We start from the raw sequence: 13,952 nt of genomic DNA on the forward strand, positions 1-13,952 counted from the left end.
AAAAGTTATTGAAAAAACACGGTCTGCTCACGTATTAGGAAGGTAAAATGAGTCACCAGAAAAAATAATGGGTGTTTTTGATGAATCTATCATGGTTAAAATGGAGTTTGAAGTTACAATGGGTGTGTATGTGGAGAGGGCCTGGGCGTGTTGGGCCTGGTAACATTTACATCAAATATCTAAATACTGAATGAAGCAAATTAAAAACTGTTCAGGGTGTTCATACAAGCCTGATTAGACCATACAATGACCAAAAGTTTTTTTGAAAGTGGAATATCCCTTTAAACCTAATAATTTGATGACCGGTGGGAGACTCAAAGGTGACTATTTGCTAGCCTGGCGTTGCTCATACTAATTCCTCACTGCATATCGGATATTAGTCTGGACTTTTTGGAATTTTCATTTCCAAGGGGTGGGTTAAAAAAATGGCCCTGGACACGATTGGTTAGACCAGACCAATGCTGGGCCCTGATTGGTTCCCCCAAATTTTGGGGGAGAGGAAATGGATTCACAATTGAGCGGGGCTAGACCCATATTCACCAAGGGACTTTTTTTTTTGCCCAGGCGGATTGGTCTGGTTCCAGGCTAACTCTTTGCGTCTCCTACCGGAGAGACCGCTGGTCAATGCCTTTGCTGAGTGTCACCCCGTCTCTCTCCCTGTTTCCTGTCACTATAGTCTCCACTGTACTATCCTGAAAAGGGCAGAAAAGGGGAGGGGATTTACCTCTGCATCCAACTTCACAGCTTTGACTGTCTTCAGGTTGGCGGAGAGTTTCTGCAGAACAACATGGTTGAAAACACAGGATTAATGGAGAGGCTTCTAGAATAGCGGTACAACCGGTTAATAAAACAACTGGCTAGTTGCAGCCCTATAATCATGAACATCTGAATGTAAAGTGTTGTAGAGAGTGGTGCTGAGATGTGTGATACTCACTCCTGGTCTGGGAAGTGACAAGTACGGCCTTTTGTCCCCTATAATCACAGAGACAGAGAGAGAGAGACAAATAGACAGAGACAGAGAGAGAAAGAGAGACAGATAGAAGGAGAAGAGATATAGAGGAGAGAGAGAGAAAGACAGACAGACAGACAGACAGACAGAGAGAATGAGAAAAAGAGAGAGAGAGAGTAGAGGGTGAGAGGAGAGAGAAGCAGATAGGAGTGAGCGATGGGAGAGACAGAAGGAGGAGGAAATGACAAGAGAGAAATAGAGATAGAAGGAGAAAGAGACAGAGGAGAGAGACAGACAGGGAGAGAGAAGGGGAGAGAGACAGAGCGAAGGAGAGAGAAAGAGACAAAAAGAAAGAGAGAGGCAGAAAGATAGGAAGCGATAGGAGAGACAGAAGAAGAGAGGAGGAGAGACAGAGAGAGAGAGTGAGTCGGAGTTACATAACTCACCTGTGTTCTCTAGCTGTTGTACATTTATTACATCGCCTTAGGAACATTTTCTGACAACTCAAGGCGTCTCAAGATGAAGTTCAAGAGTGTTTGCTCCCTTTAACGATGAGCCAATTTCCCTGCTACGAAACACCTTGCTCTGGATTACCGCTTCTGGCACAAAATATGATGTTGGACATTCAAAACATTCCTTGATAGGAAATGACACCTAGAGCGTGTGATTATGCTAATTCGATAATTATGGTAATGAGGGCTAATTCGGCTTTTATCGCTATCCTAGGGTGCGAACGGGGGTTGGAAATCAGCCACCCTCGACATATTTCTGATGTGTGGTAAATACTGGAGTGGCACGCAGTCTGGTCCTCTGAGTTCAGTGCCAGGGTGATAAACTGATGATGTGTTTAATGATTGATCATTAGGGAGGAAACGGTGGAAACTGATCCGGGAGCAGCATCCGCATCACGTTTCTTTTTTCTCCTCTCTCTCTTCCTCTTGCTGAGTGTCTCGTGTTGGAGACGCTCAGCCTCACTGGAATGCAATCGTGTCCACATGCACGCAGTCATAACTCTTATCTCTAATCCCTAAACGTAACTTCTAAAAGTCTGATCGTAAACCCCAATCTGAATCTTTTTCTAATCGTAAATGCATCTTTAAAAGCTTTTTTCCTCTATTTCTTATATTCAACTGTGCTTGTGGGGAAATTTTGTCATCACAAGTATAGTAATAGAAACACACAGCCAGGCATGCATGCACACACTCTCACGCACGCACGCACGCACGCACGCACGCACGCACACACACCCTTTAACAGTTTAAAGTGTACTCTGGGGTTCCATGATAATATATCAAACCTGTTCCCAAAGCTGACAGTAAACGCAACAATAAATAAAAGCTGTAAACCAATCAAATAGTTTTTGACAGCTTCTCTGGGAATCTTAAAGTCTGATTTATGCTTTGTTGTTGAGTGTCGGAGATGTGCTGCGGGAAAAAAAGTGAGCTTGTAGATTGTCTATTTTCCTGACAGCCGGAATTATTAACGATACTCCCCAGAAAACTCCCCCTTCCTTCCGATAAAATGGATATATCTGTGAATGTCACAGACTCTGACTCAATTGTTCATGAGTCACAAATCAGTGGTGTAAAGTAACTACGTTTACTCCAAGAACTATACTGTAAAATTGGGAGGTATTTCTTTTTACTTTACTATTTTTTTCCAGTTTTCGATAATTTTACTTCTACTCCACTACATCTCAGAGGCAAATATTGTAGTTTTTACTCTGCCAAAATCAATTGAAAACTTTAGTTACTAATTACCTTGTTTATTGTTGCAAAATATACATACTGTATGCAGCACTTGGGTTTTTATGGGGCTTTTGGAAATATGTGAAATTGACATTCAGCATAATACTAGCTGATCTGAAATACTTTTGTGATTTGACCAGACTCTTGCTTGTAACAGTGTTTATCTAGTAAAACATTTAATTCCTTTTCCCATCAGTGCTTCAGTGCGATAACATTTATCCATGGGCGAATGTCAGCCACTGAATGAATGGTGAGTCATGAATAAGTGAGTCAGTGAGTCAGTTTTATTTTTATGGATGCCGTTTCCCTGAACTGTGTGTGGTTGCTGGGCTTCCTGTAAGGGGTCTTCAGGCTCCTATCGCTCCATAAAAGCCCCCAGCCAGCAGGCTGCAGCTGACACTGCTTTAAGCTGAAATACGCCTGGCAGACTGCACACACACGTAAGTGGTGCACGTGTTCGGGTGTCAGCAACACCCTGAGCATTTTCAAACAGTGATTTGAAACGCATCTGGATTGCTACTGTCCGAGTCGAATGGCACGGACACTAGGGAAATCGCTCGCAACCGAGAGAAAGACAGCCAACAAGGAGACAGACATGAAGTGAATGAGAGGACTTGTTTGGATAGGGAGAGCAGTCCAAACAACCTATGGTGCGCTGGGCAGCTGAGGCTTATAGATATGTGGGAATAAAACTATAACGTGTGTCTTCTCAGACATAATCCCAACTGTCCGTCACCACTGCAACTTAAACAGGCTCTGTCTCCACCGGCTGTCCCTCCCTCTGTCCCTTCGTCACGCCACGTCACGTCACGTCACGTCACGTCACGTCACGCCACGCCACGCCACACTTTTGCCCCTACTCTTATCTCTGCCACCGTTGGCCCAACTCGTCGATGCCAAACTTTGCACACACACTCCTTGGATGGAAAAACACAACCTCTACCCCTGATTTCTTACATGGCCCTCTTCTAGCGCCACCATCAGGCCGATTCTTGCAAGACACATTTTTGGACACTGCTACTACAGATTTTGCCCTAAAATCACGCAAAGCCATGTCATCAAAATGGATCTGTCCCATTTCCCATATTCCCTCCTGATTGGCTACGATTGCCTTCTAGAGTTTGTGTATGCGACCTGACGGTCGCTTATCTCCCTTACTGGTTATTTACATGTGCTAGTCAGCTACTGCTGCTGCTTCCAGCATTTGATCAGGTACTTCATACTTTAAATAAACTTTACCTTTAACAACACAAGGAGTAATTAAAAACACACACACACACACACACACACACACACACACACACACACACACACACACACACACACACACACACACACACACACACACACACACACACACACACACACACACACACACACACACACACACACACACACACACGTCTCTCCATCCGTCCATAGCAGCAGTGTGTACCTCGCCGTCCCTCGAACACGTCGTTGATCTCTCGCAGCAGCAGAGACATGTCACACAGCTGGGACTCCCATGCCTCACAGAACACCTCCAGGTTCTCCTTGGCGATCTTACTGGACGGGTGCAGGGCCAGGGTCTGGGCCGCCGAGATGATCTGCAACCACCGTTAGGAGAGGTAGAGAGAGGTATGTGATATGATCTGCAACCACCGTTAGGATAGGTAGAGAGAGGTAAGTGATATGATCTGCAGCCATAGTTGGAGATGAGAGGTAAGTGACATGATCTGACCAGGATAGGCAGGGAGATTTCGTCGTTGTCGGGTGGAAACCTTTTATGTCCAAAACCGTTCGTTTTGCATTTTTCATTTTAAAAATGATTTAAACTAGTGAAAACAGCCGATCTACAAGCACACAACGCCTCGCGGTGCGAGGCGTTGTGTGCTTGTAGATCTGCTGTTTTCACTACTTTTGTGCGACGGCCTTGTACGATGAAGCAGGGCTTTACTTTGCGAAAGAACATATTTTGAAACTTGGAGATACGCGGTTTCCACCCGACAACAACGATATGTGAGATTATCTGCATCACATTAAATGCTATGTAACTATTTTTATTTAATTTTTCAAGATATGTTTTGGGGTTTTTATGCCTTTATTGATAGGACAGTAGACTGACAGGACATGGTGAGAGAGAAGGGGAGTGAGTGACACGCAGCAAAGGTAGTCAGGATCAGGAATTGAACCAGTGACGCGCTGTCAGGCTACACTGAGCCTATGGTATGCACCTGAACCGGTAGGCTAGCGTAACTCTTCTTTTTTTTTTATGAATTCGATTTAATTTCGTCCAATCTGTATGATAAAATATGTTAATACAATACAAACATATCAAATTGGGGTGGTTGTATTTTGGTCTCCTTGCTCTTCTATTGAGAAATGTAGATCCTGTGTCAAGGTGAGACATGATCTTTAACATTATTTGACATCTTTGAAACCATCCTGTTTCTAAAGCTTCGACACACATTTTAACCTGATGGTCAAGATTCAAATTATTCAATTTATCCCCTGAGCAAGCAGGCAGGCTCTATTAGCTCAGTGGTAAAAAAAAAAAGATCTGCACTTGTGCAGGAGAACCGGGTTCAGATCCGGGGTAGTTTGTCTGGAAGGAAACTAATGAGAGCAAACATACGCTCAATGCATTAACAGCTTAACAACACTGTCTTCTGCCTTGGAGTTTCACACCGTTTCTTATTAAGTAGCATCTCCAGCAGTGCATGACTCACTCCTTATACAACCAACCAGGGGCGTCACAAGGGGGCGGGAAGTGGGACTGAGTTACTAGGGCCCAAGGTGGAGGGGCCTTTATTATTTTACACTTTAGCTATTGAAAAATAGCAGATATACTAATCTGCTAATTTTGAAAAGTCGTGAAAATGTGTGCACATTTTTTAATGTGTATTTTGGGGGGTCCTTCACGTGAAGAGGTTTGAGCACCACTGACATAGAAACATAGGTTTTTCAAAAAACCTCAGAAGGATTTTAAATATTCAGACTGCACGGATTTTCACGATTTTTCAAAAAATAGCAGTTCTACAAGCTCACAGCGCGGCACTCGGTGCCGTGCTGTGAGCTTGTATATCTGCTATTTTTCAATAGTTAAAGCACAAAATGTGAGTGAATCCTTGTACCCAGGGCCCAGAATTTGGTGCGACACCCCTGCAACCACCATCTCCACGGCTTCTCGAAGCCTTCACTGTCTTTGTGTAAAAGGAAAAACAACTTACGTTACGCAACCTTGACTACTCATTCAACAACACACACACACACACACACACACACACTGCTGACTGCATTTAAAGAAATAATACAGTTGACAACTTGCACCGCACCGCACACATGCACGCACGCACGCACACACACACACACACACACACACACACACACACACACACACACACACACACACACACACACACACACACACACACACACACGTGCACACGCAAACAATTAACAGACAGATACTGTATATCTCTTTACCTCATTCATACAGTATCTGTACTGTGTCCTGAGTCCTGACAACCAAATTATACGTACGTACGAACACGCGCGCGCACACACACACACACACACACACACACACACACACACACACACACGCATACACACGATATATAAGACACACAGACACACAATGTAAGGTTTAATAGCTAATTACCCTCCTGAATATAACTACAGACAGACAGTGAGAGCTAACAGTATATCAACACCACCCCTGCCCTCCACACTGTGACCTTATGGACCGGAATCACCCCTCAACTCTGGAGGAGCAGAGTCATTACGGTGGGGGTCACACTACCGGTCGGCCCTGACCTCACGCAGCTCTCCTCTGCCAAACAGGAACCTTCTACGAACCGTATTAATAATTACTGGCATGGCCACTTCCCAGAGCCAACACAATTAGATGTGGAGTCTGGTTATTGACGGAGAGAGTGGTGCAGGAGAGAGAGACACGGCGAGATAATTCTACTGTTTTTTTTTCCCCTTCACCGCTTGTGTCTAAGTGGGATAATATCACTTATTAGGCTCCATTTCATTCTCATTAGTGGACCCCCGATCTCTGTGGGACAACTGCAGAGGACAACAACAGGAGCAGTAGTTTTTTTCTAGATTTGTTTTTGGGCTTTTATGCCTTTATTGATAGGACAGTAGACAGGAAATGGAGGGAGAGACGGGGAGTGACATGCGGCAAACGTCGTCCTGATCGGGAATCGAACCGCCGCCGCCGACAAGCATCCATGCCTATGTGGCAACGACTAAGTGGTATGCACCCGGACCAGTAGGCCAGCAGTACATTTAAACAACTCAGATTTAATGTGTGTTAAAGTGATCCCTGGCTAATACGACAAATATGCCTTAATACATTATAATTGTCCTCTATAACTACAATGTAAAATTAAAAACACCTTAAATATTTTATTTCTTCTAGAAATAGCTAATCTTTCACTCAATAGGGGAAATGCCTGTCGCAAGTTGATGATGTCATAAATGTCATGTGTGATCTATCCCTATGGAATTTATGGCATGAATATGCAAAAAAAACATTTGAAATATTGATTTGATGCTCACATTAACCATAGGAAGTACATTTGTTTTTATTTTCACATGCATGCCATACATTCCATAGGGATAGATAACACAGGCATTTCCCCTATTGAATGAAAGATTAGCTATTTCTGGAAGAAATAAAATATTGAAGGTGTTTTTAATTTTACATTGTAGTTATAGAGGACAATTATAATGTATTAAGGCATATTTGTCGTATTAGCCAGGGATTACTTTAATTGTCCTGTCAGAAGTGATCTATAACCACACAGCATTACACGTGGAGAAGGTCTGAAATCAGGATTCAATTTGTAAAAAAAGAACAGAAGGGGGTAGATTTGGTTGGGATTTTGCGGGGGTTGAATAATAGACCAATTATTTGTTTTACAAACATTGAGACCGCGAGCGCAGGTGCCGGTTTCATGTAATCAATACCCAACATATCCCTCATTAAAGTTGTTGTTTTTTGGGGAGCGCTAGCTGGTTTGTGTTCATTCAACCTCCTCTGTGTGTGTCGGCTGGTGAGGCGACATCCAAGCTCACAAGCAAACCGCTGTGAGCTTGGATGTTCTGTCTGCTATTCTCGGCCGTTCTCTGTGCACGGCACCTTTGTGTGACACAGCATAAATCAGAGGGGCTGCCCCACCCGTAATAGTAATTGCACCCCCAAAGTGCACAACTACATTGAGAACAGGTCATATCTGATGACTGTATGTCAAAGAACAACCTAGAAAACGTAGGTATAGAACGTAAATTATATTAAATGAGCAGGTTCAGAAGCAGAGATATGCTCTAATTTGTGTGACGCTGAAGGGAAGAACGCCCTAGATTTCAACAACTGAATTTACCGTGATCCACAAAGTATATAATAGAAAACTTTTTATATGTTATTTGGATGAATACTATTGCAATTTATTTGGGGTCAAACCACAGATGGACTACTGGGCAAGCAAGCAGCCTCTGCTACCCATAATTTGGAGGACGACTGCTTTGAATCGCTATTATTATTTACACACAACAGAAACCTACGTAGTTAGGATTATATACTGTATGTCAAGAGCGAGAGATAACAGTACACCTTCTTCCTCCACACTGGGAAGAAAACCGTGTCTGAAAGTTTGATGGAATGCATTTAATTACACCTGAGTGCTGTGACCACTCTTTCATGACGTCTATGAGTGGTTCTTCTCAGTGTGACTTTGTGTCTGATAAGGCGTTGTCTATGTTACCTGTGGTCCGATGACATGGAAGGTCTCCTCAGCATGGATGCAGGTGATCTCCAGGGGTTCTGTCCCCGACACGTGGCACAGCAGCCGACACGTCTGCAAAAGACACACACACACACACACACACACACACACACACACACACACACACACACACACACACACACACACACACACACACACACACACACACACACACACATTTTTCTCCTCAGTGGGGTTGACCAAATCGATCTCAAATTGCTCAGGAGTCAGGATATTATTGGCATATGAAAGGGTATTCTTCTGCCTACACATACAGTATGTCATGTCCTAGTATGTCCTTGTTTGACCCGGAAAAAACTCGGATGTGTGTCTCAAAGAATATGATTGGCAATTACCTGCACTACAATACTTCACCATACGTCGCACTATGACGTTCCGTGTTGTATACCGGTACGTTCCGTAATGCAATTCCAATGGTGAAAGCTGTGTTGTTTCAACCGGTGAAAGAATGGGGGATTCGACCAAAGCCCAGAAATACCCATACTGTATGTGTGTCTCAATTCTCTCAAAGAATACTCGTGTGCTGTTTACTTTGTTTGCTTTTCACTCAGTTAAGTATTCATCCCTCCTCCTCCTCCTCTCACCTCCACCAGCTGTTCCTTCTGCTCGTTGAGGGTGCGGGCATACTCTGCCACCGCCTCCTGGTTGCCCTCTGCGCCCGACGTCTTCAGCGACCTCAGGGGCAGCGTCTCCCCGTGCACCCTCAACAGCTCTGACGTACGCACCACCGCCACCTTATGGAGCTGATTGATACGATACTTTATTCTTAGACTTTATACAGTTTTGCAAAAAGTACAGAGGTATGCTAAAAGGAAAACAAAAAGCAGTTAAGGTTACAAGTTACAGAGAAGTATGAAAAGAAAGGAGTACTGTTGTGTACAGCAGAGAAAAAAAAGGGAAAAAAATTGCAAAAAAGCAGAATATATATAAAAAGTGTCAAGAAAGTCAATGCTACATAAGGGTTTCGTCATAACACAAATAGTAATACTTATAGTTCAACATATATATATATATATTTTTGCAAACTCTGTCTGTAAAAGCCACAGAGTTTCCATGGGTTATGGGCTCAGTTGTCCTCTCCCAAATGTACATTATACAAATCCCCCGACCGCATTTCAATAAAAATGGAGAGTTGAGATGAGAGGACAAACAGGGGGCGGAGGGGAGAGAGGAAGGGAGAGGAGGAGAGATGAGGGCCGGTGTCAACGATGGAATGAGAAATGATGAAGGGGATGAAGTAGAGGAGGGGGACAGGAATGAATAAGAGAGTGGATGAGTGGCAGGAGGAGAGGTATAGAGAGCAGGTGAGATGCCAGGCGGGGTCTGCAGAGTCTAGACGGATCCCACAGAGACACTCTGTTAGCAGGGCTGTGACCTCACCTCTCTCCTGAGCTCATGGATGCTCTGGCCTGTTTTCAAGATGCACACTTCCATCTCCTCTGTGGGCTCCTTGGCCTGGGCAGACTGCTGCTCTCACACAACACACACGCACACACGCACGCACGCACGCAAGCACGCACGCACGCACGCACGCACGCACGCACGCACGCACGCACGCACGCACGCACGCACGCACGCACGCACGCACACACACACAAAAGGGGGAGAACAGAATAGAAATGATTCAGCGCCTTGGTGCGGACTGTACAGTTGTTTTAGTCTAGACTGGGGAGAGAAAGAGAGGATGCGTGTCCACTCTTTGAGCCGAGATATTTCTCTCATTAAAATAAGTTCTGCATTGCAGCTTTAAAATTGCCTTTGAACCAAAAGGATTGAAAGAACATCAAGTTGCCCAGTACCAGGCAGTGGAGAGAGATGATTTGAATACAGATATGCAACAGAATCCAAATGTCCAGTTATGAAACCCAGCTACTGAGCACATACACATACTGACAATGTCAGGTCCAAACCTTGTATGTCCAAAGCTGTAACTTTTCAGAATAAAACATATGTTTCAATTGATCCAATCAATGTCGCTGTTATTTAGTTACCAGCTCTTGGGGTCACCAAATCCTTGTGAGACAGGAATTAATTTGTACTTTACATTAACTACGTAGACCCTAGCATCCCTATTCTGAGGGGAACGTTATCCAAAAATAGCAGGTCTACGTGCCCTCAACATCTTAGGCTGCAAGGCGTTGGGAGCTTGTAGATCTGCTATTTTCGGGAAAGAGGTTTGGTGTAGAGGGAACAAGTACAGAGCCAATGGTCAAGTTTACAAAGTATTGTGAAATGTCTGATAATACAATACAATACAATAATACATACTGTTGTTACACAACACTGATAGTCAATGAAGCTATCTATGAAACACACTTTTATACAGTATATTGTGGGGGTCCCTGCTTCATCTGACTCTCAGCTAAGCAGTCCTTCAACTGAAAAACGTTGAAGACCCCTGCTTCAAATGGGTTTGAAGATGGTGAAAAATAGCAGATCTACAAAGCTCACAATACATTGTAATGCAATGCTTTTGTCCCTGTTTTTCTGCGACACTCTTGTACAACGAAGTTAGACATTAATTCATGAAAAACCATAAAAAGTTGAAAATATGGTAATACAAGGTTTCTGCCCGACAGAGACCACAGGCCAACTGAGAATATGGGGGAAAAAGGCATTGCAAAGACTTTTTTTTTTACTTGGTTGTCAGCAGCAGCTGTGAGAATGTCTTTGATTAAACGATGCCACAGAGCTGTATTTAAGCTGCAAATGAGACCGCAAACTGTTTTCACATCTATAGTTTGAGATAGGCTTTCTCTCTGCAATTTTACACAATTTTCTGTGTTTGAAAGGCGTTTTGTCCCCTCGAAGAGCCTCCCCCGGTGCTATACTGCATGCCATCATTATGTGGAAGAAGTCATCCCATGAGTTCAGTGAGTACACACTGGCAGGAAAACGGCGAAAGAAAGAAAGAAAGAAAGAAAGAAAGAAAGAAAGAAAGAAAGAAAGAAAGAAAGAAAGAAAATAACTCCATATTGTGTAAGTCCATCACATTTTAAAAGCGTGTGGTGTGAGAGAAGAGGAGACAGGGTGAGATGGAGGCAGATGATTCACTGTGGCGACCCATGAAAGGAACAGCTTCAAGGAAAAGTAAGTAAGCAAAAAAAAAAAAAAATCGAGACTTTTCAGAAATAGAACATCTAGCTCATAGCTCAAAGTGCGTCACAATAGGATTTCGTGACAGACTACGTCTGAGGCCAAAATATTAGTCATTAATGTTAGTATTTTAGCCTCAGTGTACATACAGTACATCTACATCTGATGCCAGGGACTGAGTCATTTATGTTAGCATTTTAGCGTCAGTGTACTGTAAAATAGATGCTAAAGGGATAATGAGTCATTAATGTTAGCATTTTAGAGTCAGGCTACATCTGAAACAAGGGAATGAGTCATTAATGTACGGTGAGTGAACAACAACATGATACAAGCTCGGGGGTCCTTGATCTGATCAGCTCAGGGACGGGTGCGTAGGTCGGGATTAGATGTATAGAATAAAAGTTAAAGGTCTGCACACTGCCTTCACTATTGACATTAGACCTTAGTTAGACCTACTGCACTCCAGACATACTGCACATACTGTATTAAAGAAATTGGCTTTTTGTGTATACTACAGTATTTACATAGCTTTGGGAAAGAATGCTGCTAAAGATTACCGATATTTGTTTCAAAAAGCATACAGTACCCTCAGTACATATCAGCTCTGTTTAACACAATGCTGGTTTCCTCCATTCAACTGTACATACTTTCCCCATTTTCCCCATAAACTGTTTTCATATTTTGACACTTGCTTCGGCAATGTAAACGTATGTTTTCTCATGCCAATAAAGCTCCTTTGAATTGAACTGAATTGAATTGAACTGAACTGAACTGAACTGAACTGAGAACCCCTGGCCTTAAAGACCCTAGATTAGGGATGGGACGATATGAACATTTCATATCACGATTATTGTGACAAAAGAAATCACGATTTACGATATTATCGCGATAATCCAAATCCATTATCCTTGGGCGGAACATTTGCCAAAAAAGTGCCGATCTACAAGCTCACAACGCGTCGCAACGCGAATACATTTGATGGAAAAAAAGACTGAAAATACTTACCGTTATATTATAAGTACCTTTTACCAATTCTAGAGGTTTAAGTGGTACCGGATATGCAGCTCAGCAAATAAAAGTTGAATTGATCCCAGAGCATGACGGAGGACGATATCACGATAAATGAAATCTCCACGATACGATTATCGTAAGTGGATTTTTTTATCACAATATACGATAATATCGCTTATCGTCCCATCCCTACCCTAGATTGGTGTGGCTAGACATACAGTACATACAGTACATACCGCTTCCATCCAGGTGGCCACCAGCTGCTGGGTGTCCTGCCTGACCATCTGACACAGGCCCAGGATGGCCTGCCGCTGCTCGTGGCTGGTGTAGGCCGAGTCTGTGAAGTCCTCCGTCCGCTCCACCAGCAGCTCCAGCTGGGGGCCCATGCTCTGAGGAGGGGGGTCCGAGTACAGGCCGTCGCGCAGAGACTCCACATTGGACTGCATGAAAGAGATGGGATGGAGAAAATACATGTGGATAATATCCGGCTCGAAGGACCATACAGTATACTACTCAAAGGAAAAGGTGTCTGTTCGATAAGAACTTAACCCGAGATGTCAACCCTGGTGATTTTGAATGAGTATGGTTCTAAAGAGCCCTGCACAATTCAGAGGTATTTGAGTTGTAAGGCCAAATATCCTGGTTTGTACAGAAGTTACTGGACTCTGTCCTGGTGGGAGCTGGTCAATGATTCTGATGGTTTATCTTTTTTGTAAATTAACATCCTATTTGATCATACTACAGCGTCACACAAAAGCATCAACCTTGATGTTATAGATCTGCTACTTTTAATCCTGAAAAGTAGCAGACATTATGAGGTCTCCACCCAACAGAGACGATATAAAGATATCTTGGATTTTAAATGTGTTTGTGAACGTCAACCTGCTGGTGGCGCTATAACAGGCCATTTGTTCCTCGACCTAGTGGGAATGTGGGGGCAAAGTTTCACGGAAATCGCAAGCTGTGTTCATGATTTATGGCATTTTGTTCAAAAAGGACCAATCCTGCAAACTTTGGAAGCCAATTAGGATGCAATATGAAATATCGGACAGAACCGTCTTGATCACATGAGTATAGAGATACTGTGTACCGAGATTTTTGGATAAATCTGAAGGAGTAATGTAGGCAGATGTGAAAAATGCATGTGAAATGTTTTTTACTAAAAACATGAATAAGCCTGTTTTAGCGCCACCATGAGTCTGAATTGCACAAAATCAAGTGGGATTTCTTCCCGGGCCCAGTGGGAATATGGGTGCAAAGTTTCACGGAAATCATACTCTGTGTTCATGATTTGAGGCATTGTTTTTCAAAACGGAGCACTCCTGCAAACATTGGAAGCCAATCTTA

General features: G+C 43.3%; 1 protein-coding gene across 1 annotated transcript in view; it reads right to left on the reverse strand.

Annotated features, from left to right (window-relative positions):
* ctnnal1 (catenin (cadherin-associated protein), alpha-like 1) overlaps positions 1-13,952 on the reverse strand; it is a 145,915-nt gene that overhangs the window by 13,898 nt on the left and 118,065 nt on the right. Inside the window, exons 7-13 of the mRNA XM_080734445.1 lie at positions 12,842-13,045; positions 9,879-9,965; positions 9,083-9,241; positions 8,457-8,549; positions 4,133-4,283; positions 935-972; positions 725-775 (exon numbers count right to left, since the gene is read on the reverse strand). Coding sequence (XP_080590571.1) covers positions 725-775; positions 935-972; positions 4,133-4,283; positions 8,457-8,549; positions 9,083-9,241; positions 9,879-9,965; positions 12,842-13,045 — 783 coding nt within the window. The remainder of the gene's footprint in view (positions 1-724; positions 776-934; positions 973-4,132; positions 4,284-8,456; positions 8,550-9,082; positions 9,242-9,878; positions 9,966-12,841; positions 13,046-13,952) is intronic.

The sequence above is a fragment of the Nannobrachium achirus genome (assembly GCF_963921795.1).
Source record: "Nannobrachium achirus genome assembly, chromosome: 10".
In the NCBI taxonomy this organism is placed as follows: domain Eukaryota; kingdom Metazoa; phylum Chordata; class Actinopteri; order Myctophiformes; family Myctophidae; genus Nannobrachium; species Nannobrachium achirus.